The following is a 25,631-nucleotide window of genomic DNA, read 5'->3' as shown; positions in this document are numbered from 1 at the left end:
CGCCGCATCATCCTCCATCACGACAATGCGAGTTCTCACACCGCGCGCAGAACAAAAATTATTAGACCATCCGCCGTACAGCCCCGACCTAAGTCCTAATGATTTCTATACTTTCCCTAAAATAAAGAATAAATTGCGTGGTCAGAGATTTTCATCACCTGAAGAAGCTGTGGACGCCTACAAAACGGCCATTTCGAAGACCCCAACTTCCGAATGGTTGCTTCAATGATTGGTTCCATCGTATGAAAAATGTGTCAAATTTCGCGAAGAATACTTCGAAAAGCAATAAATACATTTTTAAATAGTAAGTGTCACTTCCTTGATTCCCGAAATTTTCAGTGCCGCCCTCGTACCAGGCGCCAAAGTAAACGTTTAATAAGCGCCTGTGCACTTTAACCCCACGGCGCAAGAGTCTACTCCAAAGGGGAAAACATCGAAGTTGTAGGAAAGACTCTTATATTTGAGCCGTTTATTTTTTTAAGATGACAGCAATATAATAATCTATAAATAAAATTTTAATTGTCTTTGTCCGTACTAAGTCTGTAATTAGCCAACAGGCGATGCATTCATTTAAATAAACGGAGAAACGGACCTTACTAATTAGAAAGCAAAACATTTATTAATTGATTACAAACAACAGTCTGCAATCTGATAAATATATAATTGATAGATAAAAATCCCATTCAGAGATAAAACGATATGTTTTCATTAAATGGACATTGGACTTATTAGAATGTACTGTTTTACGTGTAATATTTGGACTTCGAATATCAAATGAGGTCTTTCAACTTCAGAGATTGCAAAGATTGTTTTGAAATATATTTGCATAATTTGTTTAGAAAATAGTATATTTCAATAGTAAATTTATGTTCAGGTTGGAGACAAGTACCTTAATAATGGATAATATCCTTTATCCTAATTTAAAAAATTAAATAACTCTCTCCATAGTAGCTTATCATTTAAAAAATCAAACACACCACTACACAGAATACTCGTCGAACGAGTTTGCTTATCTTGCCGAAGCCGCGTACAAATCATTTGAAGAAGTCTATTAAGTATGATGGTGTACAATTATATAATCAATTACCGTCTAAAATTCGTTATATTACTAAAACTAAAACTAAAATTGGGACGGCTGATGGCGACGTTAATCTCGTTCATAATAATATTAAGTTTCTCATGTAAATAAATTCAATCTTTTTGTAATGAGAAATAAAGTTCTTTAAACATTTTTTGCAAAATGTATGAAAATCTTTGATTATTCACTAAAAATTAATTTAGGTTTTAATTAAAAAGATTTTTATTGCTAGAAAAGCTAGTTGTTTTTATGAATATGACGTTTACGGCACACTTCGTAAATTTTATATTTTGTACTTGTATAAAATGAGGTTTTATATTTTTTTCTACGTTTATTCGTTTCTTAACATAGTAAGTAGCGTGATAAATATAGGCACTTTGTAATGGTATATCTAGATAGTTCATTAAAGAAAGCGTTTTTTTTCAGATTACAGCAAAAAAATCTAATCATCTTTCTTGTGGTAATAACACTTTCTATATTATTATTAGTTAAAAAACCTTGGTTAAAAGTTAAAAGGTGGAAAAAAAGTTAAAAGTCTTGGCCCTAAATCTCTGAATATATTTACGTATAAATAGCGTAATATTTATATTGAAAAGCCGATATACATGTGATACGGAATATTTTGTCCAGATAAGTATAGAAAGTGGGTTATATATCTACGTTCCTATGATAAATTTAAAAAAAACTGTGCATGCAAGCAAATTTTTACAGATTTAGTAGGTTGTAAAATCTTGATTGTGTCATTTGACTAAAATTATAGAATGTGGAATGGCTGGTAAAAATCGTCGAATAGTGGGCGGAACGACTGTTCAGCCCCATCAGTATCCTTGGCTGGTGTCACTTATGCTTGGCCCAAAGCTTCACTGCGGTGGAGCCATCATAACAGACCAACATATCCTGACCGCTGGACATTGTATTACATTTGGGTACGTGTAATAAACCTTATTTAAAAATTTAAACTTGTCTCACATGCGGCGCAGGAACTTACGCCTGACTAACTGAGTGCATGAACTTACACTTAAGTATGAAACTACGTCTAGAATAATAAGTGCATGTTAGTGGGTGCTTGAAACTACGTCTGACTTAGTAATTGCATGAATTTACGTCTGAGTTAATGAGCGCATGAACCTACAATTGAGTTAGTATGTGTATGACTATACGCCAGAGTTAGTGAGTGTATGAACCTATGACTAAGTTTGTTAGTGCATAAAACTACGTCTGAGTTAGTAAGTACATGACTCTACGCCAGAGTTAGTGAGTTTATGAACCTATGACTTAGTTAGTGCATAAAACTACGTCTGAGTTAGTAAGTGCCTGACTCTACGCCGGAGTTAGTGAGTTAATGAACCTATGACTGAGTTAGTTAGTGCATAAAACTACGTTTGAGTTAGTAAGAGCATGACTCTACGCCAGAGTTAGTGAGTTTATGAACCTATGACTGAGTTAGTTAGTGTATAAAACTACGTCTGAGTTAGTAAGTGCATGACTCTACGCCAGGATTAGTGAGTGTGTGAACCTATGACTGAGTTAGTTAGTGCATAAAACTACGTCTGAGTTAGTAAGTGCATGACTCCACGCTAGAGTTAGTGAGTGTATGAATCTACGAATGAGTGAGTGGATGAATCTACGCCTGACTTTGCGACACAGCGAAAGATATTTCACTCAAAAATTAGCATTCATTCTTCATTCATCTTGGTAGCAAAATATATAAGGTTTTTTTTTCACAGTGTGAGCTACAAAGACTTGACAGTAAATGTTGGCATGCATGACCGTTTAGGATCGTCATTTTCTGTGGTGCGGCTAAAACATGGCGTGAAGCACCACGCCTTCACTTCAAATGCCGTACGGGATATAAACGATATTGCTGTTCTGACTTTGGATAGAAAACTGAACTTTTCCGACACAGTACGACCTATCTGTTTACCCGATGAGAGTAAGTAGGTAATATATAATGCACACGCAAACTTAAAAATGTCTGTAACAACAGTCACAAGTTCGGTAGAAAACTTCGGACGGACTTTTATCACCAATAGATCGTTTGATTCTTGAGAAAAGTGTAAGTATAAAATTCATTACGATATTATGGAAATTTATTGAAATAACGAATATTGTGGAATTCGTAAAAATTCTTGCCAAAGTACACGAAATTCAAGCACGTGTAATTGCAGCCGTAGCTAATCTGTTTTATAAACAACTTAAAAAATGTATTATATATTTCAACTAAATATCGAACATCAGTTTAAAAATTTGGTAATCTAGTACATTTCATAATTTCACAGATTTTATTTTGTAAATCATCTTTTTCTTTTGTATTTACATAGATTATAATTAATAACAAAAATAAGGCTAACTGGGCACTCACGATACGCCTTCTATCTATCTATCTTATACGTCATGCAGGTTTTATTGAATAAATAAAATTATAGTTAAATAAACGATTATAAAGAATAATTTTTTTCAGATATGGATTTTCGGGACATGTCTTTAACTGTAGCTGGCTGGGGAAAGACTAGACAAGGAGCCCTGACGTCCTCCCGATATTTATTGGAGACCAGGGTTAAGTTAGTGGATATGCGGACTTGTAGTAAGGCAGCAATTTATAAAGATAATCTTGTACGAGACACAATGGTTTGTGCTTACAGTCTTGGAAAAGATGCGTGCCAAGTGAGTATCATATCTACATACTAAAATTATATACAAGTACTAAATTGATGTTGACATTGTAACATTAAAAACCACCAGCATTAATGCCCGCCTTCTACTGCGAGCGTAACGGACCCATTACGGACTCCGCTATACTCGTAACGATGATTTTCATACATGTGCTTCCACCAAAGCGGAGAAGAGCGCAGGGGAGAGAGCGAGTTGAAAGAGTCACATATGAGGTTAGCGAGTTGACCGAGTTTCCCACGGAAATGAAATTGTATGAAAATCATCGTTACGAGTATAGCGGAGTCCGTAATGGGTCCGTTCCGCTCGCAGTGGAAGGCGGGCATAAGGCTATTGTGACAAGCTGACCAACATGTATCACAATAACGAGGGTTGAAAGCTATTTTCAGCAGTTTAAACTCAATATTAGCAGATATAAACATTAAATACTAGGGATTTGAGAGATACATACGTTTATGTTTTTTAGGGAGACAGCGGAGGCCCGTTGTTTGCAACACACAATAAAACTCGAAATAAGAAGTGGTACCAAGTTGGTAAGTTATATTTAATAAGCTTTATTTTAATTTTGGATTACGTAATTTATATTGATTTTTTAGGTATTGTTTCATGGGGAATTGACTGCGCAAAGAAAGATTATCCAGGTAAAAGTGTTTTATTTTGTTAATTTTCATAAATTTAAGCCGAATAAGAATAATATGAATAATTTTTATAACTGTGTAATTTTTTTAAGGTGTTTACACTGTCGTTTCAAAATACGTGTCGTGGATTAGACAACAAACTAAAGATGGGACCTATTGCGTATAATTACTGAAAGAATATTTGATAAAGACAAAAAGTTAGTTTTAAAATCTGGAATATTATGATTATGACTTCAATAAACCTAATTGACGACTTTTACAAAAAAATACTTTTACTTGCATTTTTATTAAAAATATTAATTTTACCTTATTAAAATTTGGTAATTATAATACTTAAATTTGGTTAATTTGTCGTAAGATAATGTCTACGAGATCGATTCTATCATATAGATATTATATTTTAATTTACTGTATGTACTGTATACCATTTATGTATAGGTACATAATATCACATGGTGCCTCTATGTGGTTTTCATACGTAAGTATCATTTCCTGGGGCGAAGTAATTTCTTTTAATCAACAACACAATTCTAATGTCTACGTTTCGGTTGTAATACTACCATTACTGATACAAAATTAATTACTATGATTTATGCTCATTGTAATTCGTTCTTGTTAATCCATTTAATTTCATTAATTACCTGCAGTTCGATTATATCCGTTAGTTTTTAAATAATATTTATTTGTCCAAATTTAAATTGAATCTTTGTAATCGTTGTTCGTGGCGCACCGTGAAATAGGACGATAAGAAAATTGTAGTATATTTTATGTTAAGCGTATAATTGAAATAAAAAAGCATAAAATGTTGTTGTTTCATTCGAATTATTTTAGATGTTACCGATTACCGAATTTTGTAGATGTCTCACCTACTTAGCAAAGTTTTTAGACACATGCAGAAAATTGTACAACGCACAGCGTATTAAATTTTCAAGGACATTATCGCGTGCATAATTCCTCCGTTCTATGTCTAAAGCGTTAAGTGAATTGAAATCAGTACTAACTGTGTCACCAATTAGAAAACATTATTAACATTAGACAATGTTGTGTTTTGTCCTCGTGATTGCTCAGGTCTGTAGTCGCAAATTATGTCATCTGTGGTATTTTAAATTATATTCAGGAATATATTTCCGTGTTTAGGTGGTGCAAATCATCGGATCGGATTGTCGTAAGTTTAGAAATTTAATAATTCAACTGTTTGAACATGGAAAAAAGTAATTTTGATTTTTTAATGTTATTATATTCATATAAAATATACGAAGCTACTTAATTAATTATTAAGAGAAAAATAATAACTAGCCTTAAATTATAATAACTAACTATATTATTAAAAGGAGTCCCTTAAGGCAAGGTTCCGAAGATACTGACAGTTATCTCCATTTGTAGCTAGACTAAATCTTTGTCCGAGGTAGCTGCCAGCTCTTCGGTCACCTGTGATGTCGACTACCCTTTTTGTTATTTTCTTTAAAAGCATTATAGCGCTAGGGCCCACGGACCAAGGGTCTCGACACCGAATGGGACAAAATCTTTTCGGAGCCTTTTTTTTCTTATAAAATGACATGTAGTATGACTAAAATATGCAAACACAGCTCAGGTTTTGTTAATGCTAACTTAGTTCTAATTAACTTAAGTTCTTGTAATAAGATTAAACAAAATTACGATTAAACATTAATAAGATTTCTGTACAAAAAGTAGTCTTCTTGAGCTAAGAATCTGTACGTAGTTAAGTGCTTAACGGCAATTTTTTCAATGTTTCTATTCACATCATATCTTATCATAACGTAACCTAACACCCGTACTTAGAGTATTCAAATTAATATATTTAATATCTATTATATAGGTCTCAGGTTTTGGAATCTCTTTCGTGACCATTTGTTTTCCTAAAAGGCATGTGATCGACGTGTGCCTGACACGCCGTTGGCTTTTCGGGTCTATGGCATGCCGGTGCATGATTTTCCTTCTCTGAGCGAGTGTACAGAGCGTACGTAGAAAGTCCATTGGTGCATAGCCAGGCTTCATATCTACGACCTCAGGGATATGACTCGCAAGCTGAAGCCAACACAGCTCTCTCTCTATATATATATATACTAGCTGACCGGGCAAACGTCGTTTTGCCATGTATATCATATATAATAAAAAAATAAGGATTGATCGTAGAGGGGTGAAAGTTAGGGGTTGTATGTATTTTTTAATGCTGTATCATAAAAAAATAAAAACAGAAAAAAAATATCTAAAAATAAAAAAATATATTTAGGGGTGGACTACCCTTAAAATTTAGGGGGATGAAAAATAGATGTTGTCTGATTCTCAGACATACCCAATATGCACACAAAATTTCATGAGAATCGGTCGAGCCGTTTTGGAAGAGTTTAACCACAAACACCGCGACACGAGAATTTTATATATTAGAGATTAGTGGATTAATAAACAAACTAACGCTATTAAAGTGCGGTGCAATTCTGATACAAAACAAGATTAACAACCTTAGTTTTAACAAGTATTTAAATATTTACTAAACGGTTTAGTATTAAAGTAAGCGTAGTTATAGGCATTAAAACATTTAGCCTAGAATACATTGCGTCGTGCGTGGCACATTGCGATTCAATGGTTCACGACGCTTGGTGAGCTAATCATTCTCATTGTTATATTATTTAGGCCTGTGACAACTGTTGTCTAAAGACCAAGGTAACTCTATAAAGCGCAAATTCGGCCCCACAAGGAGTACTGTTCTCACCTCTGGGCGGGAGCTCCCCAGTACCAGCTCCTTCCGCTTGACCGTATTCAATGAAGAGTGATTCGAATCGACAACGACTAGTCACTTTCCGTGCGGCTTGATCCTTTGGCGATGCGTAGATGTGGGGTCTCTCTGCATCTTCTACCGCATTTACCATGGAGAGTGTTCAGATGAGTTGTACGGACTAATACTTGCAGCTGAGTTTCATTATCGGACGTCAAGGCAGAATACAAAATACCATCCGTATCACGTCGACGTCCGTCGTTCCATAACTCCACACAGCCGCCCACAAAATTATTTCCGAACCAATTTGACTTAGGGTCCTTCAAGAAAAGAGCGTACCAAATCTTAATAGGCCGGCAACGAACTTGTGAGCCTTCTAGCAATATGAGTGTCAGTGGGCGGTGGTATCACTTAACATCAGGTGAGCCTCCTACCCGTGTGCCTCCTATTGCATAAAAAAGGTGTGATTCTAAGTATTTGCTAGATTGTGGGAGACCATCGGAATCCATAGTATCAATGAGGATTGTTGGAGGTAGACGAGCAGTGCCACATTCATTTCCATGGACAGTTGCAATCCTTAAAAACGAAAGAATGCATTGCGGTGGAGCGATGATAACCGACAGACATATTCTGAGTGCAGGACACTGTTTTAAATGGTAAGAAATACACGTTATTTTATCAGTACGGTAAAAACTAGCACCATTATATATTACGAAAAAATATGGTATATATAAATTTCTATTATATTCTGGAATATATTTATTCGACACCAATTGTTTAACTAAAATTATTCGTAATATTTATAAGTTTTAAAATAGTACAGGAATCAAAATGACTGAAAATATGACATCATTACTCTATATTTATATGAACTTTAACCTTCGCCGAAATGCATTGAGCCATTGAATACTAATTTTCGCATAATTCTAATACATTAATTTTACTACGCTTTGAAATTTTAGGGATAACATTCAAGATATGATGGCATTGATTGGTCTGGATAACTTGGACCTTTTAGCTGAGGTGGAGAAAAGGAATATATCCAGCGTGAAAATACACGAGCGTTTTACGTCCACTGCGGTTCGCGATGAAAACGACATCGCTATTGCTACTTTAAATATACCAGTGGATTTTAGTGATAACATTGTGCCTGTATGCCTTCCGAAACCAGGTAAATGCGACTAAATTCAACTTGGCGCAATAGGGGATGTACTAAAAACAATTGCGGATCTTGGGCTTAAAAGAAATTAACTTTATAATATTTATTTAATAGTCATTCCCTTTGAGGAACCCTACAGAAGGCCTGTATGACTTCATAATTATGCAATTTAGGTATCCGCGCTTGATTATTCTGTATTTAGTAAAAAAAACTTATAGAAGTACGGCTATCGTAGTGTCGTTGCCACCTTGTCTTTTTGTCTTTTATCACAAGCTTAGTAGATTTCATCCCTAATATTTTTTTCCAGGCCAAGATTTTTCCAATAGGGTAGGCACAATAGTTGGTTGGGGTCGGGTTGGCGTTGAAAAGACGTCTTCAAAGGTGCTCTTAAAAGCGAGCCTACGAATATTGACAGATGATGAGTGCATCAAGTCAAAACTGTCTCAGCATCTAAAGCCGACCATGATGTGTGCATTCTCGAAGGGAAAAGATGGCTGTCAGGTATTTTCTCTTATTTTTAGGCAGTTTATTATTTAATCCGAGCCAACAAGTTTACAATATGCAATAATTGGAAATTATTATTATAACCCAGTATAATCTTGTTGATTTAAATTAAATGATTGTTAACGTCGTTTTTTTCTTATCGCCATTTTGCATGGAAATAAATGAACAGACTTTTAATTAGTTTTTGTGATTTTGTTGGAAGAGAAACGTCCATTTTTACACGCTTTATATTAGCTTCACCTGTATGTATGTATGTATGTATGTAACCGACTCCTTCGGACTCGATTTTGACCCACTTTTAACGGACAGATTTAATTCAAACTTTGCGCACCTGTCAAAGATCGATGACAATGCAATAATCCGAAAAAAAAATGAAAAAAATAAAATAAATATTAATTATTTAACTATAAAAAAAAACTAAAAAACACGCTTTTAAAGCACATCAAACTTAAAAGTGAAAAATAATTATAATAATGAAAAATAATTATATGATAATTTAGGCTGAAAATGGTACTGAACAAAAAATACTGGTATTATTGTGAAAAAGCGTGGGGCGCTCTGTGCCATATTTTTCGTCTATCGAGCAACCCACGCTTTTTCACAATAAATACCAGTATTTTTTGTTCATTACCATTTTCAGCCTAAATTAGGAATTATTTTTCACTTTTTAGTTTGATGTGCTTTAAAAGGCGTGTTTTTTTAGTTTTTTTAAACTATATTTATTGTATTTTAATGCAGTTTTTCACGTTTTGTTTATGCTACAAAGTATTTTCATGATCAGATTTAAAAAAATCTAAGTGCGATCTAACTCTCGCCGATCAATCTCAATGAACATGGTGTTTATCTCAATCTTTAAATCTAAAAATGTCTATTTCAGGGTGATAGTGGAGGTCCTCTATTGGTGTTTGAACCAGATGGAAATTACGTTCAAGCAGGTAATAATTCGCAACGAAACGTATAATTTTACTTAACAAATTATAATACAGTTTCAGCCATAACGATTCTTTAACTGCACGCGGGCGGATAACAACTCGCCCTTATCTCCCAGTTTTGTGATTGACTAAAGACGTAAGATAGACCAATCGCTGTAGTGGGTGAAAGCAAGCTTATACTTGCATAATAATAAGGCAAATCGATCAGAAATTCCAAGAGCAACCAACCACCTATAAATAAACTAGAACAATAATAAGAAATTACCAACTATGAATTCATTTAAATTTAAAATAACCATTTCAACTATTTTTAGGAGTAGTGTCTTGGGGTATCGGATGTGCCGATTCAAGGTATCCAGGTAATTGGGCGTTTTCTTATTATTTGTCTATTGCCGAAATCACGTGTGTAAAAATGTTTGCAATCTATGGTAACTAGACTCTATACTGCGACGTATTTAACTAGACTCTATACTGCGACGTATTTTCTTCATTATACAGTCACTTTCATAATCGTATGATTAGTCTCAGTTTGTACCTAACTTGGACACGGGAAGACATTGGGTGTTCTGTCAGCAGGAGAAATGATAAAACCACTTCTGCTCATTTGACATTGTTGTTAAAAATGACATCTTAAATAGTAGGTAATGAATATTTTGACGTTAATCCTCTCGTTTCACCTTGAAATACGAAGAAGAGAGTTTTTTTTTTGAGTTATCTCGGTTACGTTTTATTGTATTGTAGACACCATTTACAAAGTAATAAATAATAATAAGGACAAATTAATAAGGAGGAGGATTATTTAATTTCAATAAGGGAGATGTAGGACTATATTGATTTTCTTATTTTTCTGTTTCAGGCGTTTACACAAAAGTTAGTAACTACATAGATTGGGTCAAACGACATTCTTCCAGTGGCAAAACATGCGAAGCCTAAAATAATATTATGTTTCCGCTACATGTATTTGAATTATTTATATTATTTCTTTCAATTGATTGAATTATACCACTTGTGATTATTAAAATAAATACGATTGCTTGTTTGTATACAAATAACAGATTGTCTAGCCTACTGTACAAAAAGTACTTTCCGTTATTTTATTTTAAATACCTACCTACCTTCATGAAGAGAGTGAGATGCCTATTTAGTATCCACAGTAGCTACAGCTACTAGGTAAGTTATCAGTATGTATTCCAAAAAGATTTAAATATAATATATCTTGTCAAAAATATTAGATACTTGTAATTATGTCGAGTCCCAAAATTACATAATTTCTAGTGTGTAGTGTGCGCTGTGTGTACTCCTTTCTGAAAAATAAATAATAAAGAACGCTGAAAAGTCAATCAGAGTTCGAGATAAAAAACTAGTTCTCCTACACTAGAGCTCATAAATGATGGTTTCAACTTTATTTGAATAAGTAGCTGAAATATTTAAAACTACTCTAAAATGTAGTATTATTTGAAGCACCAAACAATTTAATATCTTCTGTGTAGAGATATATTTCACATTCACTATTAACAGATGTTAATGTTAATTTATAATTAATATCGGATACGAATGGCGCCAAAAATAATCTTCAATTAATATTGTTCTCTGAAAGGTAGTACGTAGTAATAAGTAATCAGTGGTAGCCTCTTCCAAACAACAACAAATGAAATAATTACGTAATTGTAACTTTTTAAATGATCAGGGCACTGCATGGTTTGAACCAATCGATGTGGACGGCACACATTCATTAAGAAGTAGAAAAATCATGGTCAACGAGACAAAGCTGGCTGAATATGTCTATAATTTTTACTTTTCGCGTAACCTCTAAAAAATTAGTACTGTGGTTCTCGTTACCCGCTAACGTCTATAACCACTGTCAGCTGTCACCTTAGTATCAGTTCTTACCACAGGTTAGAAAGTAATATGTGACTTCTGACAACTAAGCACTGTTCGCTTCAAATATGTTTGGATTTTGGTATTGTAATTTGTATTGAATTAGAAATGGTCGATCTTTGACTTCGCTAAGTTCGCGTTATTTTGATTTAATTTTTTGACCTACATTTAACAAAGTAAAATTATAAGACAAATGTAGACCTTAAGTATTATCTTTACAATTTAATGTTATTCAAGTTAATTTCTAGTTATTAACGAGAAAGTAATGCTTTAAAATGCCTAGTATTAGAAAATATCGACGTGACACTACCGAAGTTAGCTGTTGCCTTAAATATGTTATTTTTGGAGTGAATGTCCTTTTTTGGGTAAGTAATAAAATAAAAGAATAATATTATAGATTCTGTAGCGGTCACATTTTACGGCGACTAATCTAATCTTACATTACTTGTTTCTTTGTGTGACTCAAGGCTCCATTCACTAAAGTGTTGAATTGGACTTATATCCTGTTTGAAAAGCTTTTGATAATTAAAAAAAGACCAAATATAAATAAAAATAGTTTCACTGCTGTTTCAATAATCAGGAGGTACAAAAAATATCAGTATAGTAAAAATCCATACAAATATTTAAAATCTCTCACTGAAGGCCAAACAAAGAGTCAAATTCCCACACAAAGTACTTCATGCTTCTAAATGTCAGGTACACTAAAAATATAAATTACAAAAGGGTTTTAATTACAAGTTTATTTTTGAGAAATTATTGACAGCATGTGGACATGTGAACACTATGTGTGAACTCTATCTTCTATGTGAACGCTAGACAATTGTTTAAGATGGGTTAGACAAAATTTCTGTAATTAGAGATTGCCATAGATATAATTTTATCTCTTCAAATATAATTGAATCTCAATCTACTTAAATATCTTATCTGCTTTCAAGCTGATTCTTCAGAATGGGATAAATTGTTTCTTTTTTAAATTATACCATTCAACTTTTTGTTATTTTGCATTACATATTTGATTTTCCTTTCTTAATTGTTTTATAAGACATAAATGGTGTCCAGAACTAGACAAAAACCCTCTAGTTCAGGACACCATAAGAAAATTTATAAGATTAATAATTATTGATTGTGATACAATTTAATTTAACTGACCTTTATGGCTGAACTTAACAACCCACTTATTAACCCACAACATTTTGACTAAATCCTAATATAAATAATATTTTACTTTCAGTTTTAATTTGTTTTCAGGTTTAATGTATTTTTTATGGTAGTAATTTATTTGAAATTGTCTCTTTTAGTTTCTTGGACTTATTGTACTAGCAGTGGGTATTTGGGCATGGACTGAAAAGGACACCTTTAGTAATCTTTCAAGACTCACAAATATTGCATTAGATCCTGCTTTTATATTTATATGTAGTGGTAAGTTAGAAATGAATAAAACTGTTTTGATGTTTGAACACACATGGCGAACATGACACTGACAAATTGATTAAGTTTTTAGGTAGATTTTATTTTCATAAACATTTATTTTATTTCTATTTACAACCAGCACTATGGTGAGCAGGGGTACATCCATACTCATATTATCCTTCTTTTTATTACTCTCTGAATTATATCTTTATTTTAATTAAGTTTAAGATGTCCAAATAATATCCTACACACTGATTGCTTTTGTTTGTATATTAGTAGAATTGTTTATTAAAAGATTATTTATTTCAATGTCAACAGTTTAATCATGAAGGGTTTTCTGACATTAACATAAAAATGTGATCTATGTAAAATAATTCTTAAACTGACCTATATTGTTTGTTCTAAATTAGAATGAAATTAGTATTCCACTGATAACCTACTTTTCAATTTCTTAATTATCTATTGCTAATCATTATTGAGGTAAGGTCAGTGTCGAGCACACAATACAAATGTGCCATTGAAATTTAAGTATCTCTGTCAATTAAAACAAAGTAAATTGTGACACCATTTACTTGTATGAACTATTGGCTTGAAATGCTTTAAAAATGTTTTTTACATACAAATTTAGATAAAGTTTGTAATATATTTCAATTCTTATAAATTATTACCACCCTTTCTTTTGTGGTCTCCATTGTGGTTTAGATTTCACTATACTATTTAGTATACTGTGTTATTAATCATACATAGATTATTTTTTATTTTATGCAATATCCTTAAACAATTAATGACTTTGAATATGATAAAAATTGTGCTTTAGTTACAATCAATGAATAATGGAGAGTCCTTGAGAATGTGGTTATATTATAATAAACACTAGAAGGAAGTAAGTTAGTGTAAAGAGGGTTTTAAAGAAAACAAAAACTTGTTTGGCCACAAACTTGTGGCTTTTAATGCCTAAAATAATAAATCAATTATTAAGTGTTATAGGTTCTTTAAGTGAATTTACTTCTTCTGACTATAACTAGTAATTATCACTTTCAGGGACAATTACATTCATTATTGGGTTTACTGGTTGCATTGGAGCATTGCGTGAGAACACATGTTTGCTAGCTTGTGTAAGTTACATTTACTTTTTAAACTGTCTATTTGTTTCCTTATGTAAATTGTCAGATTTTCAATCAAATATTTGTGTAAAATTTTAAGTATTCTTCTACCATGTAAAGCTAAAATAAGTGTGCTAATGGTTATATTTTGTAATTGTTTACAGTATGCTGTTTTTCTTGCCTTATTGCTGCTCGCTGAAATGACAGCTGGCATATTATTCTTCGTCTTCAAAGATTGGGTTAGTTTGCTACTAACATAATTCTAACACTAAACCATTGTAATTTTTACATTAAGTTTTATCTGTTTCGTGATTTTTTTCTTAATAGACTGGTAGGTGATCAGCCTACGGTGCGTGACACAGCCTGTTGACTTTATGGTCCTAAGGCATGTCGGTTTCCTCAAGACGTATTCCTTCACCATACTAACGATTGTTAAAGTGTTCTTATTATTAAAAATATTTAGCTGTAAAAATAATACTGTAATCATTATTGTGATTGGTGAAAATCCAATAATAAAAACTTGCCAGCTTTGTTTATGATTTAATTCATTTTTTTTATAGATTAAAACCCAAGCCACAACTGGATTTCAAACATTTATCACTCACTACAGAGAGGATCCTGACCAACAAAACTTAATTGACTGGATTCAAGAAGAATGGGTTTGTATTTTTCACATTTCTAGTTCTGTACTAGGATTTTAGGATTTTGCTAACGTAGACCCGTTGCGATGATTAATATGATTGTTAATGAGTTTAACGTAACACGTATACGTTTGTTGAGGGTTTTATAAGACAAGTTGCCGAGAAACCTTCTGTTAGGGAGCGTTCAAGTATTAACGCAATTTTTGGAGATTATTGACCCCCCCCATGTAACTCGCCGTAACGTTTTTCAGTACCCAAGTACAGAACTGTACCCAAGTATAGTAAAACGTTTCGTGACTACCTAGTGACTTTTTAGTTACTATTATGTGGTGTAAGTCGAAAAAAATATTAACAATAACGCGTAATTTAATCCCCGCCCCGCATCGTAACGTTTTACAAAAGGAAAAAAATACGTTACGTAATACTTAAACAAAACAATCAATGTTTCGCCTGGAATCGAACTCAGCCTTTTTCATCTGAGTCTTTGTGACCTTTACGTGATAAAGCGGTTAACCAAAAGTTTGGTCTGGTTGTGGTGATGAGTTTTCTCTACGACACATGTTTTGCTTTGCTTAGTGTACACTAAGGTTAAACTATGATTTAGTATTTATAGACATTTTAACGGTGCGATTAAGCTAAGCCCAAGCTAAGACAGAAATTGTCAAAATACAAATTGATGTTTCATTTCATGCAATACTTTGTTTATTATCCTTTAAAAAAGTAAACAATAACAAATATTTAAACATCTAAAACGGTACACATATATCTTCAATTTATTGTTATTTATGTATTCATTTATTTTATTATTGCAATAACTAGAAATTTACGAGGCACCTTTAGAAAATGTATTAATTATTTAAAGATGACTGTGTCTAACTCGATAGTTAAGTCAGAGCAAAGTCTAAGTCCGCTCTATAGATCTCACCCTAAGGCATGACTTTTACCTCAATGATTTCCTTCACCGTACGAGCGACTGGCAGTAAATGTAAAATTAGAAGCATTAATATTTATATCTTTAATGACGAATCACAAGTGTACATTGTGTTACCTACGTGAATAAATGATTTTTGAATTTTGAATTTTTGACTGTTATATGCGCCAGGCTATTCGTGCACAGCCGTGATTCGAACTCACCACATCAGGGTTGACTGGCGCACTTTTAAGCCTGTATCGCCTCGAATTCTGTATTTAGTAAGAATAATATACATATTTAAAATATCCAATTTTCCAGTTACAATGCTGTGGAGTAGAAGGTCCTCGTGACTGGGACAGGAACGCCTACTTCAATTGCTCAAGCGGCGTTGTTGGTTCGCGCGAGGCTTGCGGCGTTCCTTTCAGCTGTTGCCGCACGAAACCGCAAGATATTATACGCAACAAACAGTGCGGTTATGACGTCAGGAAGCCGACTTATGTAAGATTTACAAAATATTTTAATCTGTCTCTTTTCCTCATAGCGTAAACGCAATTTGACAGAAGGAGACGAAAGAGTATCTAATTCATATTAGGAGTATTCCATTACATCAATATGATTAAAGAGAGCAGTGGAGTTTTTATTGTCAGCTTTTCTTAAGCCCTTTGGGAACTGAAATGTTAATTTTTGTGACTCATATATAAAATTGAACGCGCTACCACGATTTTAGGTCTGGGCCTCAGATTTCCTAATTTGTTTCATGATCATTTGTCAATCTAATTGTCAAGTAGGTGATCAACCTCCTGTGCCTGACACACGCCGCCGATTTTGGGTCTAAGTCCAGCCGGTTTCCTTACGACGTTTCCGTCACCGTTCGAGCGAATGCTAAATGCGCACATAGCAAGAAAGTCCTTTGGTGCCCAGCCGGGATCGAACCCACGACCTCAGGGATGAGAGTCGCTCGCTGAAGCCGCTAGGCCAACATTGCTCTTATTAATTCACTCATTGGGCGACTACATATGAATAATATATTTTACATAGCAAGTTAGCGAACACGTAATACACGAGCGAGGTTGTTTGGTAGCGGGTGAAGATTGGCTCCAACGACATTTTGCGCCCGTCGCAGCTACAGTCTTAGGACCATTAGCGTTGCAGGTTCTCACTAAAGATTTTGTGTAATGTGTAGAGACGCAAACTTTATGGTTAGTTTTCGCGCGTAAATTACTGTTATTTATTATCTATACTAAATACAGAATATAAAAGTATGTACAGGAAAAAAGAGTGGGTTGAATAGATTAAATTTTAATCTATATAAAAATACAGAATTTAGTTCCAAAAATATAAGTTAAAAATTATATAGAGCATCTAGTCTAGAGGGGACTAATGTTGGATATTGTTTTTCTTCCATAGATATAGAACACACTAGTTAACGATTAATAGACAATAGTGTTTGAATTATGGTGAAGAAAAATGTAAGCATACTTCGTTTATTGCTAGATAATATATCGATTATATCTAGCACTGGATAATTTCGGCATTTATTTATTAAGAAGCTTGTCTGTTTTGTTTGACGTCACGTAAGAATGTTCGTAAGGACGCGTGTATAGTTTTTTTTATGTCAAACATTTTTTTTAATTTATCTCTTTAACTAAAACATTCATACACAATATTAACACTCGGTAATAAGGATGCCACGAGAATTCAAAAAGATCCATAAAGTTTGCGTCGGACCAATTATTTATTCATTTGTTTTTAGTTATTAGAACGTGTATTGCGTTGATTTTGCGTGTATGTAAATGTTCTTAGGATACATTTAATAAAAACGCTTGATTCCTTTTGTTGCGTAAAAACATTTGTTATTGATTTTCTCATAAACAATGTTTTGTCGTTATCACTCGTATATGAAGCAAGGATGTTTGTATGTTTATGATTTTTTCTTTTTTTTTCTTTGTTATAGAATTATGATATAGCTAAGATAATATATGAAAAAGGATGTTTAGAGGCTGCTGAAGAATGGTTTGATCACAATTTGTTGGTAGTTGCTACTTCTGCTGTTTGCACTGCTTTTGCACAAGTAAGTACTGAAGCATGCTTTTTGGTTCAGAGACGAGAATGCGCTAAGAATGACTCGTATGTTATATTCTGACAAGGACTCATTCTTAGTGTTAAGTGTCCATGCTACACTTAACGTGGGCAAATATGTACTTGTAGGTGCCTTGGCATGTCAATGTTTTTATCTTTAAAAATCACAGGTTATTTTTACGACCATATGTTTATAGATATAACATTTGATAGATATGTGTACAACAATCTATGATCCGTAAAAATTACCAGTGGTATTCTATATGTACAGTAGATATAATTCGCATTTTTATTTTAAACAACATAACCAATTTGCTTAGGGATTGTTCAAGTATTACGTCACGAATTTTTTTATTCCTTTTGTAAAACGTTACGATGCGGGGCGGGGATTGAATTACGCGTTATTGTTAATATTAGTTTCGACTTTCCAGTTCCTTACACCACATAATGGTAACTTTTAGGCATAAAGACTCACTGGGTGGTCACGAAACGTTTTACTATCGGGTACAGAAAAACGTCACGGCGCGTTTAATTGGGGGGTGAGGGGAGGGGGAAGAATAATCTCCAAAAATTGCGTGACGTAATACTTGACCGCTCACTTAAGTGGTAAACGCACATAAAGAGTTCTGAGCTATAAGCCATTAACTCCGTGCCTTCAAAAAAACAGTGAATTGTCTGTTAAAATAATTTATCCTAATATAAAATGTCTTATTTATTTAAATAACGTTTTCAGATTCTTGGAATATGTTTCGCACAGAATCTCCGAGCTGACATATTCGCGCAAAAGTCAAAATGGCACTGACAATCAGCCTCTCCTGCCGCCGTGTGACGTCACAGACGTAACACCCGCGACCTCTATCTGCCGCTCTACACTCACTCCTAATGCCTGGATACGTCCATAGATGGCGCTAACTTCAAGAATCTTACGGTATTATTTTTGTCCTTTAAAAGAAAATATCTTAACTTGTTAAAACACGTTTAGTTACGCATGGTCACAGTTAAAGTCATATTGGATTTTACATATGCATGGCTGAGCGTTGAGCATGCAAATTAAAAATGTTATAATTAAACAGCTTTTAAGAGTTATATATTTTCTTTTAATTTTTTATTAATTGTTATAGCTTTAAAATCTTCAAAATTTGTCTTTAATCTCGTCTTGCTGCTGTGTGCTTGACTTGGAATTCTTCACCTTTCTCTATTTAAGAACTCAATGAACAATGTTAGAATTAATATAGTAAAGGTTGAGTCGACTTACTTCTGACATTACTTTTGGTTACAAAAGGGTCCTAACGGTACGAAGTTTTTTTCGAAAATGATAAAAAGACGAAACATGAAAGGGCTTCCTAACTAATGGAAAACTCCTGAATTCAATATATTTTGAATACCTTAACGTAGATAAACGCGAATTAATTACATTCTTTACATAATTAAAATTCGTGAGAATACAGAGTAAGTCGATTGTGCCTTCTTTGCGCAAATGAATTTTTCAGGGCGTAATGCTACCTGTTATAAAATTCGTTTGTGCTCTCAAGTGTCGTTTATATACAGGACTCATATTATACATTTTGAATGTACGGACATAACAAAATATATTTGGACCCTAAAATCTACTAAATAACACTTCTGTGCCATAGAACTTGCCTATAAGAAACATTTGAGGAATAGAGAATAATGAACAGATGATATATAAAAATAACCAGTTTAAAAATCAAATGCTAATTTGAAATAGCGCCATCTATATTGTGTAGTAGTAAAGTTTTAAGTTTACTGCTACGAAGTATAGATGGCGCAATATCATTTATTTTAAATCTCCTTATTTATATGCGGACTTTGACTTTGACTTTGATCGGTTTCCAATTATCGTAACCGATGGTGATTATGCCTAGAAGTTGAATATTGGAATTACTATTGAGAGTTACAGACTACTGGCACGGGTGCAACTTTATTCCCGTATTCATAAAAAAATAATTAGTTTAATTGCACTGTTCTAGTACCGATAATAAAATGTATATTATGAGTTCATTGTATAACAATGTGTTCAAATAATGTCCAAGTTAGCCTTACCAGGAGCTGTGAGATGAATTTAGCGGAGATTTATATTATAGGACTGGCATTTTTGTACTTTGAATCTCATAGAATAAAGTCAAATACTGCGATCACCTTAATATAAAGGCCGATTTACATTATCTTAGTGTTTAGGAGAGTGCTTTAGGATAGTACTTTAGTTGAAACATATAAACGCTACTTGCTTTAGTAAACACTACGCTAAAGAACTTGCCTTTCAAGTTGTACTAAAGCACTCTCCTAAACACTAAGATAATGTAAATCGGCCTTAATGATGATATAACTCAAAAAAATTGAAAATATTTACACTCGAGTATTTAAGTATGGGCGGTATAATGTTGGTCGCGCGCCGAGCGACAGGAGAATAATGGTTGACAATATAAATAGCCTTTAAAGAAGTATTATTTACATAGATTTAAGATTAGTAATACTCATTTTTATTGATATTCTGGTCTCATACGAAGTCATTGTCAATTGTATATGCATTAAGTCAGTGACGTAGCGTGGGTGTCGGCCGTCCGGGGCGTAAGACAATTATGCCGTCCTCTTATTTAGGTATTGTAATATACGTAACATATATTAATTCTAGAGAACTTTTCTGCGAGAAAATTTATTTGACTCTTCAAAGGCATTCAGTTTAATAATAACAATCCTATAACAAAATAAAATACGGATAATCACCACTAGTAACAATAGACGGTATTGCCAGCAATCAGCTACAAAATATCATTAAAAGAAGTAGTGAATCATTCCGTGCTCTTTTCAATAGGTCCGAATTTCTAGTTGCGATAAAATTATGAAATGGTTCAAATATTTTTAATTGTTTAATGTGAAATTTTGCCTGAACCCCCTACGCATCGACACTGCATTAAGTATTGACAGTCGCAAGTAGTTTCAGGTTGACGTACAAGTGACGTTTAATTGACATTATTGTAAGTTGACACATGAAACTGTAATCTGTCAAAATTTGTGATGACACATCAATTATATTTTCATGTGCATTTGCGATTGTCAATAATGTGATTAAAAATCAAACTGACAATGACTTACTGTCTCGAATGGACTATGCGTTGTAAAATTTACGTATTAATTATAAGTTTTAAGGTTAGACCGGGACTTGGCACAATTTGTATTGCTTTGATCGTATATTTAAAAAAAAATACGAAATTTTGTTACGACAATTTTATATAAATTATTTCTTTACAATTTTCTTTTTAAGCTATGTATTTACGTATTCGTAAATTGTATTAATAGGATATGTTGTTATTGCTTCGCCGTTAGCTTGCTAAGAACATCACAATATTGGTAAAGCACAAAATTTATTGAGATTATATTAAGACTGGAGAAAGATTGTCAACATGAGTCATTGCCACATGTCCAGCCTGGCCTGCCCTTCTCGCCTAGTTTTTATTCATTATTTAACCTCTTACCGATAAAAGACTGTCAAAGAGACCTTTTAAACAGTATTTAAATTTAAAGTTTTCTAATTAAAATTGAGAGAACGTGGCAGATGCTTATCTGTTAAATGTTATTTATTTTAAACGATTATTAATTTTATGGTAGAGAATGGCGCCAGTTCAAATTTTTTCGTAATTAAGGGTTACGATTTCAGATGAGTGTGTAGGCAGCTTTTTTTATCGGTTAGTTGTTTAGCATAAAAAATAAATACATTAAAATTACCAATCCACCAGGCTAATACCATGAAGCGATTCTATATGATGGAAATAAAAGAAATTGTTAAGTGCGACTGATGGGTTTTGGTCACGTATACGTACTAGGCCAGACTGGTGAAGGCGTAGTCTGAATTCAATGAAATAAGCATTGTGAAATTTTGCAGCTCATGAAACGCAATATGTTTTTTCATTAGCACAATAGCTTTGAAGCGACAGAGTACAACTATAATCTAGGTATTTTAATTGGATCTCTATCATTGAAGTACATGTCACTGCCTTTTGTGTACTTACATTAAAATGTACGCGATACATCGTCCTTGAACAGCGTTATTATTACGAAGGAGAATATTTTTTTGTCGAACTTTTTTCGTACATTGCAACAATAAATTAAAACTACAAAGCCATCAAGGAAATTTCTGGGAGGTAGTCATGCAACGAATACGAATATAAAACGCACTATTCGGCGAATACGAATAATTCACAAAGGCAATAATTAATACACTTCTTTTTTTACTATGTTATTTAATAATTGAAATTGACTAATGACAAGTTTTTGTCCAAAAAGCACAATATATTTAAGATTTCTTTTTCTGTTATACATTCCCACTGGTCGAAAATAATCTTTTTGAGGTGACAGTAGAAGGATTTAATGAAAAAGATTCGGAAAATATATATTCGTTGCATCACTACTTCGAACCTAGACAGAATGAATTTTTACAAAACACCCTGTATTCATGAAAAACCGACGAAAAAGTAACAACAACCCACTATTCATTTACTCTATAACAATTTTGTCGCTGGTTTTGTAAGTAGGTTCACAGAGTACAGAACTAGGCTATAAAGGTCGATGTTTATTATTACTGAAACTTGCATTTAAGCATAATAATGCCAATTATTCCTTTTGCCTTAAATTTGTTCCTTGCGTAGTTAAATATAGATAGATCGTATTATGGAATTGCTTATAAATTGTAACGATGGATCTGATTTTTGTTAATGCAAGTATTCCGATGTATTTTAAGAATTAACAATAATTGTTACATTATATATTAATAGTAATATTTTTAATAATTACAGTTATATTTCAATATGTTGTTTTAATTATCCTACCCTTATTAGATTTGGCCGAGTGTTAAAAGATCTTCATGAGGAAATTCACTCAAAACAGTGATTACCACCCCTTTGCTTTGGGAGCGTTCAAGTATTACGTCACGCAATTTTTGGAGATTATTGACCCCCCTCCCCCCCGTGTAATGCGCCGTAACGTTTTTCTGTACCCAAGTACAGTACTGTAACCAAGTATAGTAAAACGTTTCGTAACCACATAGTGACTCTTTATACCTAAAAGTTACCATTATATTTTGTGAAGTACTGGAAAGTCGAATAATATTAACAATCACGCGTAATTCAATCCCCGCCCCGAATCGTAACGTTTTACAAAAGGACCCCCCCGCCCTTCCTCCAAAATTCGTTACGTAATACTTGAACGCTCCCTTTCCCAAAAAAAGCAACCCATGATCTTAGTGTACGGAATCGATCTTTTCTTTGAACTTGGAGATGATGGTCTCTTCCAAGTTTCCATTCCATGCTAAAAATTGCTGCTCCAAAGAACTTGTAACAACCCAAAGCACGTCAGAAAGCATTGTGGGCGCGCTAATACATTTCATACCTACCCAAATGGATGTGTATGGACACTTCTTTTGCTATAAAAGAAACAGTAACAGAACGATCCACCAAGACAATGTTTTCAACTTTTTAATAATTGGTACAGGGGTCGTCGTTAATGAAAGTTCTTCCTCGCTTGAACTCGGCTGCAACAGTAAAATATAGAGGAGCATGAACCCCTAATGTTCAAGTCTTCATTCACCAGCTACGTAATAAAAAATACTAGCAGAGATATTTTATTACCATGCCATACTTAAATTTTATACATTTTTAAGAACACGCTCCGACACGACGAAAACAAATGACTTTCATTTTTACAATACAAAAGAGAATTGATTGTTTTTTATTATTATTATATCTTAAATCTAGCCGTAAAAATACTCGAATTTATTTTTTCTTTCCGAGGTAAATGTATCGCATCATCACTTAGAATTAAATACCCATCGTAGATTACGAATGTATAAGTGATAAATATATAGCTAAATTCAATAAAATATTTTTTTAAACCAAAGGCAGCATAATGGATAAGACTTGTTCTCTGTTGAGGAAAATCTAAGTCAGTTGTTGGAAATGTTTCTGAGTCATACGATCGTAAATTAGAGTCTTAACAGTTCGACGGGTCACGTAGGTAACACGTAAAGTGTGATAATGTCGACAGAAAGGGTACCTAAGCAGCTACGTTACTTTCTGTTAGCAAAGCGTCCACGCGACGCTGATTGTGATTTACAACGAGCTTTACTTTTCTATTACGCTGGAGTTCTGTCTCCAAATTGTAAAAAATATTTTTGTCAAAACATACTTTCAATTTTTCAAAGAAAATAACCACATTACCTAATTTTTGGCCAATTCTCAACATGGGTTCATTGAGAAAGAAAAACTTATCATTAGAATAGAATTCAAATCACAGAGCTGGACTAATGGACTCAATCTATGTGCGCATTTACAATTCCGTCACTAAACATCGTGATGCCTGAACATAAACCCAAAAAGTCGATGGGGTAAGTCAAGCACAAGGCTGATCACCACTTGCTTAATAGAACCAAAACATGATCACGAAACAGATACGTAAATCTGAGGCCCAGACCTAAATTTTAGCGCTAATTTTAATTCGATTGTGATAATTAGTATTGATTCATATGTAGAGCAGTGTTAATCTAGTACAGGGGTCTCCAAACTACGGCCCGAGGGCCACATCTGGCCCACGGACTGATTTAGACCGGCCCGCGGAGAGCGCTAGCATACTTGAAAACTCCTTTTAGTGAACCTTTTTTAAACTTTGCGTACTTTTTCTTTTTTTTCTCATCAGTGGACTATTTCACTTTTTACCACCAGCAACAATGGTAATATGGTTTTGGCCCTCGGAACTTACTGGAGTAATCAGTATGGCCCTAAGGCTGGAAAGTTTGGAGACCCCTGATCTAGTATATTGGTCTGTCTCAATCCTGAGGTCGGAGAGCAATATATATAATATACTTGTAAAGGAAACTGGCATATCTAAGTACTCAGTCCTGTATCTGAAATTCCAATAAGTTTCTGATATACAGAAGTCTTACCTGAGAAAGTCTCAACTCTGAAACCCCGTGTTTAAAACGCTAATCTGTGTCCGTACTCTGTAACTCTCAATAGTCGTTCTAATGATAAAGCCAATAATGAAATTAATAGCAATTCAATATCGCTAACTGTTTTATAATAATTGGTAACAGACGACGCTGATTTGTTAGATGGCGCAATAATGTACAGATGGCGTAATTTGCATCAGAAATAGTTTATAATTTATATAAAATCATAGTTAGCATATAAATGCTATATATAAATAATATTAGCATATTAATAATATTATATATATTAGCTATTATATACTATGCTAATATTATCTAATAGATAATATTAGCATAGTATATAATGCTATGCTAATATTGTTTATACTAATATGAGTGCGAGAATAGGTTCGGAAATACCTACATACTTTGATTTTGCTGACCATTGTTTTCGTATTGAAATTATTATTATAATAATTTATATAGTAATTAATATAATTTGTGTTTACATCATCAAAAGTTTTATTAAAATGTGTAACTATAATTGGAGTTAAAAGGTAATACAATATGTTGGCGAACTAATATTTAATTGGTAATCATATGAAGAATTCACCTATTATGAATCAAACTCAGTAGAACAATAACGATTCAAAGATAACTACCGAAATAATACTTATTAATGGAACAATACCTACAAGCAATAAGCTTAAATCGATACCCCAAATACTATGACAATTAGATCCATTGGTAAATCTAATCGTCCCAGGAGGGCTTAAGTAAAATCCTATTAAGTACATATTGCGTCACTTGTCAAGTATTTGCCACGCAGATAAGCATATTGAAGTTTTGAGGTGAATTAAGCTTTGTGAATACTTATTACGGAATACATAGATTAGATATAGATAGAACAGTGTAGGCCTAGTGACTTCAGCGTGCGACTCAGAAGTTCGATCCC

At 33.3% G+C, this 25,631-nt stretch overlaps 2 protein-coding genes across 4 annotated transcripts; both read left to right on the top strand.

Moving 5' to 3' along the window:
* Window positions 1–1,302: 1,302 nt before the first annotated feature.
* On the top strand, window positions 1,303–10,788 carry LOC125049340 (plasminogen-like). Its single transcript, XM_047648509.1, has 13 exons — window positions 1,303–1,428; window positions 1,505–1,538; window positions 1,839–2,004; window positions 2,806–3,011; window positions 3,540–3,742; window positions 4,215–4,281; window positions 4,345–4,389; window positions 7,605–7,776; window positions 8,083–8,291; window positions 8,587–8,780; window positions 9,661–9,718; window positions 10,030–10,074; window positions 10,572–10,788. Exons 1-13 carry the CDS (start codon window positions 1,384–1,386, stop codon window positions 10,646–10,648), a joined length of 1,521 nt encoding a protein of 506 aa, XP_047504465.1. The 5' UTR covers window positions 1,303–1,383; the 3' UTR covers window positions 10,649–10,788.
* Window positions 10,789–11,651: 863 nt separating this feature from the next.
* LOC125049438 (tetraspanin-5) lies at window positions 11,652–19,237 on the top strand. 3 transcript variants are annotated; one of them, XM_047648743.1, is made up of 9 exons: window positions 11,653–11,958; window positions 12,892–13,012; window positions 14,045–14,118; window positions 14,271–14,345; window positions 14,667–14,765; window positions 15,979–16,158; window positions 16,699–16,812; window positions 17,615–17,731; window positions 18,473–19,237. In XM_047648743.1, exons 1-9 carry the CDS (start codon window positions 11,869–11,871, stop codon window positions 18,539–18,541), a joined length of 939 nt encoding a protein of 312 aa, XP_047504699.1. In that variant the 5' UTR covers window positions 11,653–11,868; the 3' UTR covers window positions 18,542–19,237. The 3 variants fall into 3 exon arrangements, with proteins under 3 accessions (XP_047504698.1, XP_047504699.1, XP_047504697.1); XM_047648742.1 differs by lacking the exon at window positions 17,615–17,731 and having other exon boundaries at window positions 11,652–11,958; XM_047648741.1 differs by lacking the exon at window positions 16,699–16,812 and having other exon boundaries at window positions 11,661–11,958.
* The last annotated feature ends 6,394 nt before the right edge of the window (window positions 19,238–25,631 follow it).

The sequence above is a fragment of the Pieris napi genome, chromosome 5 (assembly GCF_905475465.1).
Source record: "Pieris napi chromosome 5, ilPieNapi1.2, whole genome shotgun sequence".
Classification (NCBI taxonomy): domain Eukaryota; kingdom Metazoa; phylum Arthropoda; class Insecta; order Lepidoptera; family Pieridae; genus Pieris; species Pieris napi.
Note: the sequence above shows the minus strand (reverse complement) of the source record. Positions and strands in the feature narration are given on the sequence as shown.

Coding starts and splice junctions, on each gene's coding strand:
- LOC125049438 (XM_047648743.1), top strand. CDS start 11,869: ATGCCTAGTATTAGAAAATATCGACGTGACACTACCGAAGTTAGCTGT. Junction 13,013..14,044: donor TTTTATATTTATATGTAGTG/GTAAGTTAGAAA, acceptor TATCACTTTCAG/GGACAATTACATTCATTATT. Junction 14,766..15,978: donor ACTGGATTCAAGAAGAATGG/GTTTGTATTTTT, acceptor CCAATTTTCCAG/TTACAATGCTGTGGAGTAGA.
- LOC125049340 (XM_047648509.1), top strand. CDS start 1,384: ATGAGGTTTTATATTTTTTTCTACGTTTATTCGTTTCTTAACATA. Junction 8,781..9,660: donor AGGGAAAAGATGGCTGTCAG/GTATTTTCTCTT, acceptor TGTCTATTTCAG/GGTGATAGTGGAGGTCCTCT. Junction 9,719..10,029: donor TGGAAATTACGTTCAAGCAG/GTAATAATTCGC, acceptor AACTATTTTTAG/GAGTAGTGTCTTGGGGTATC.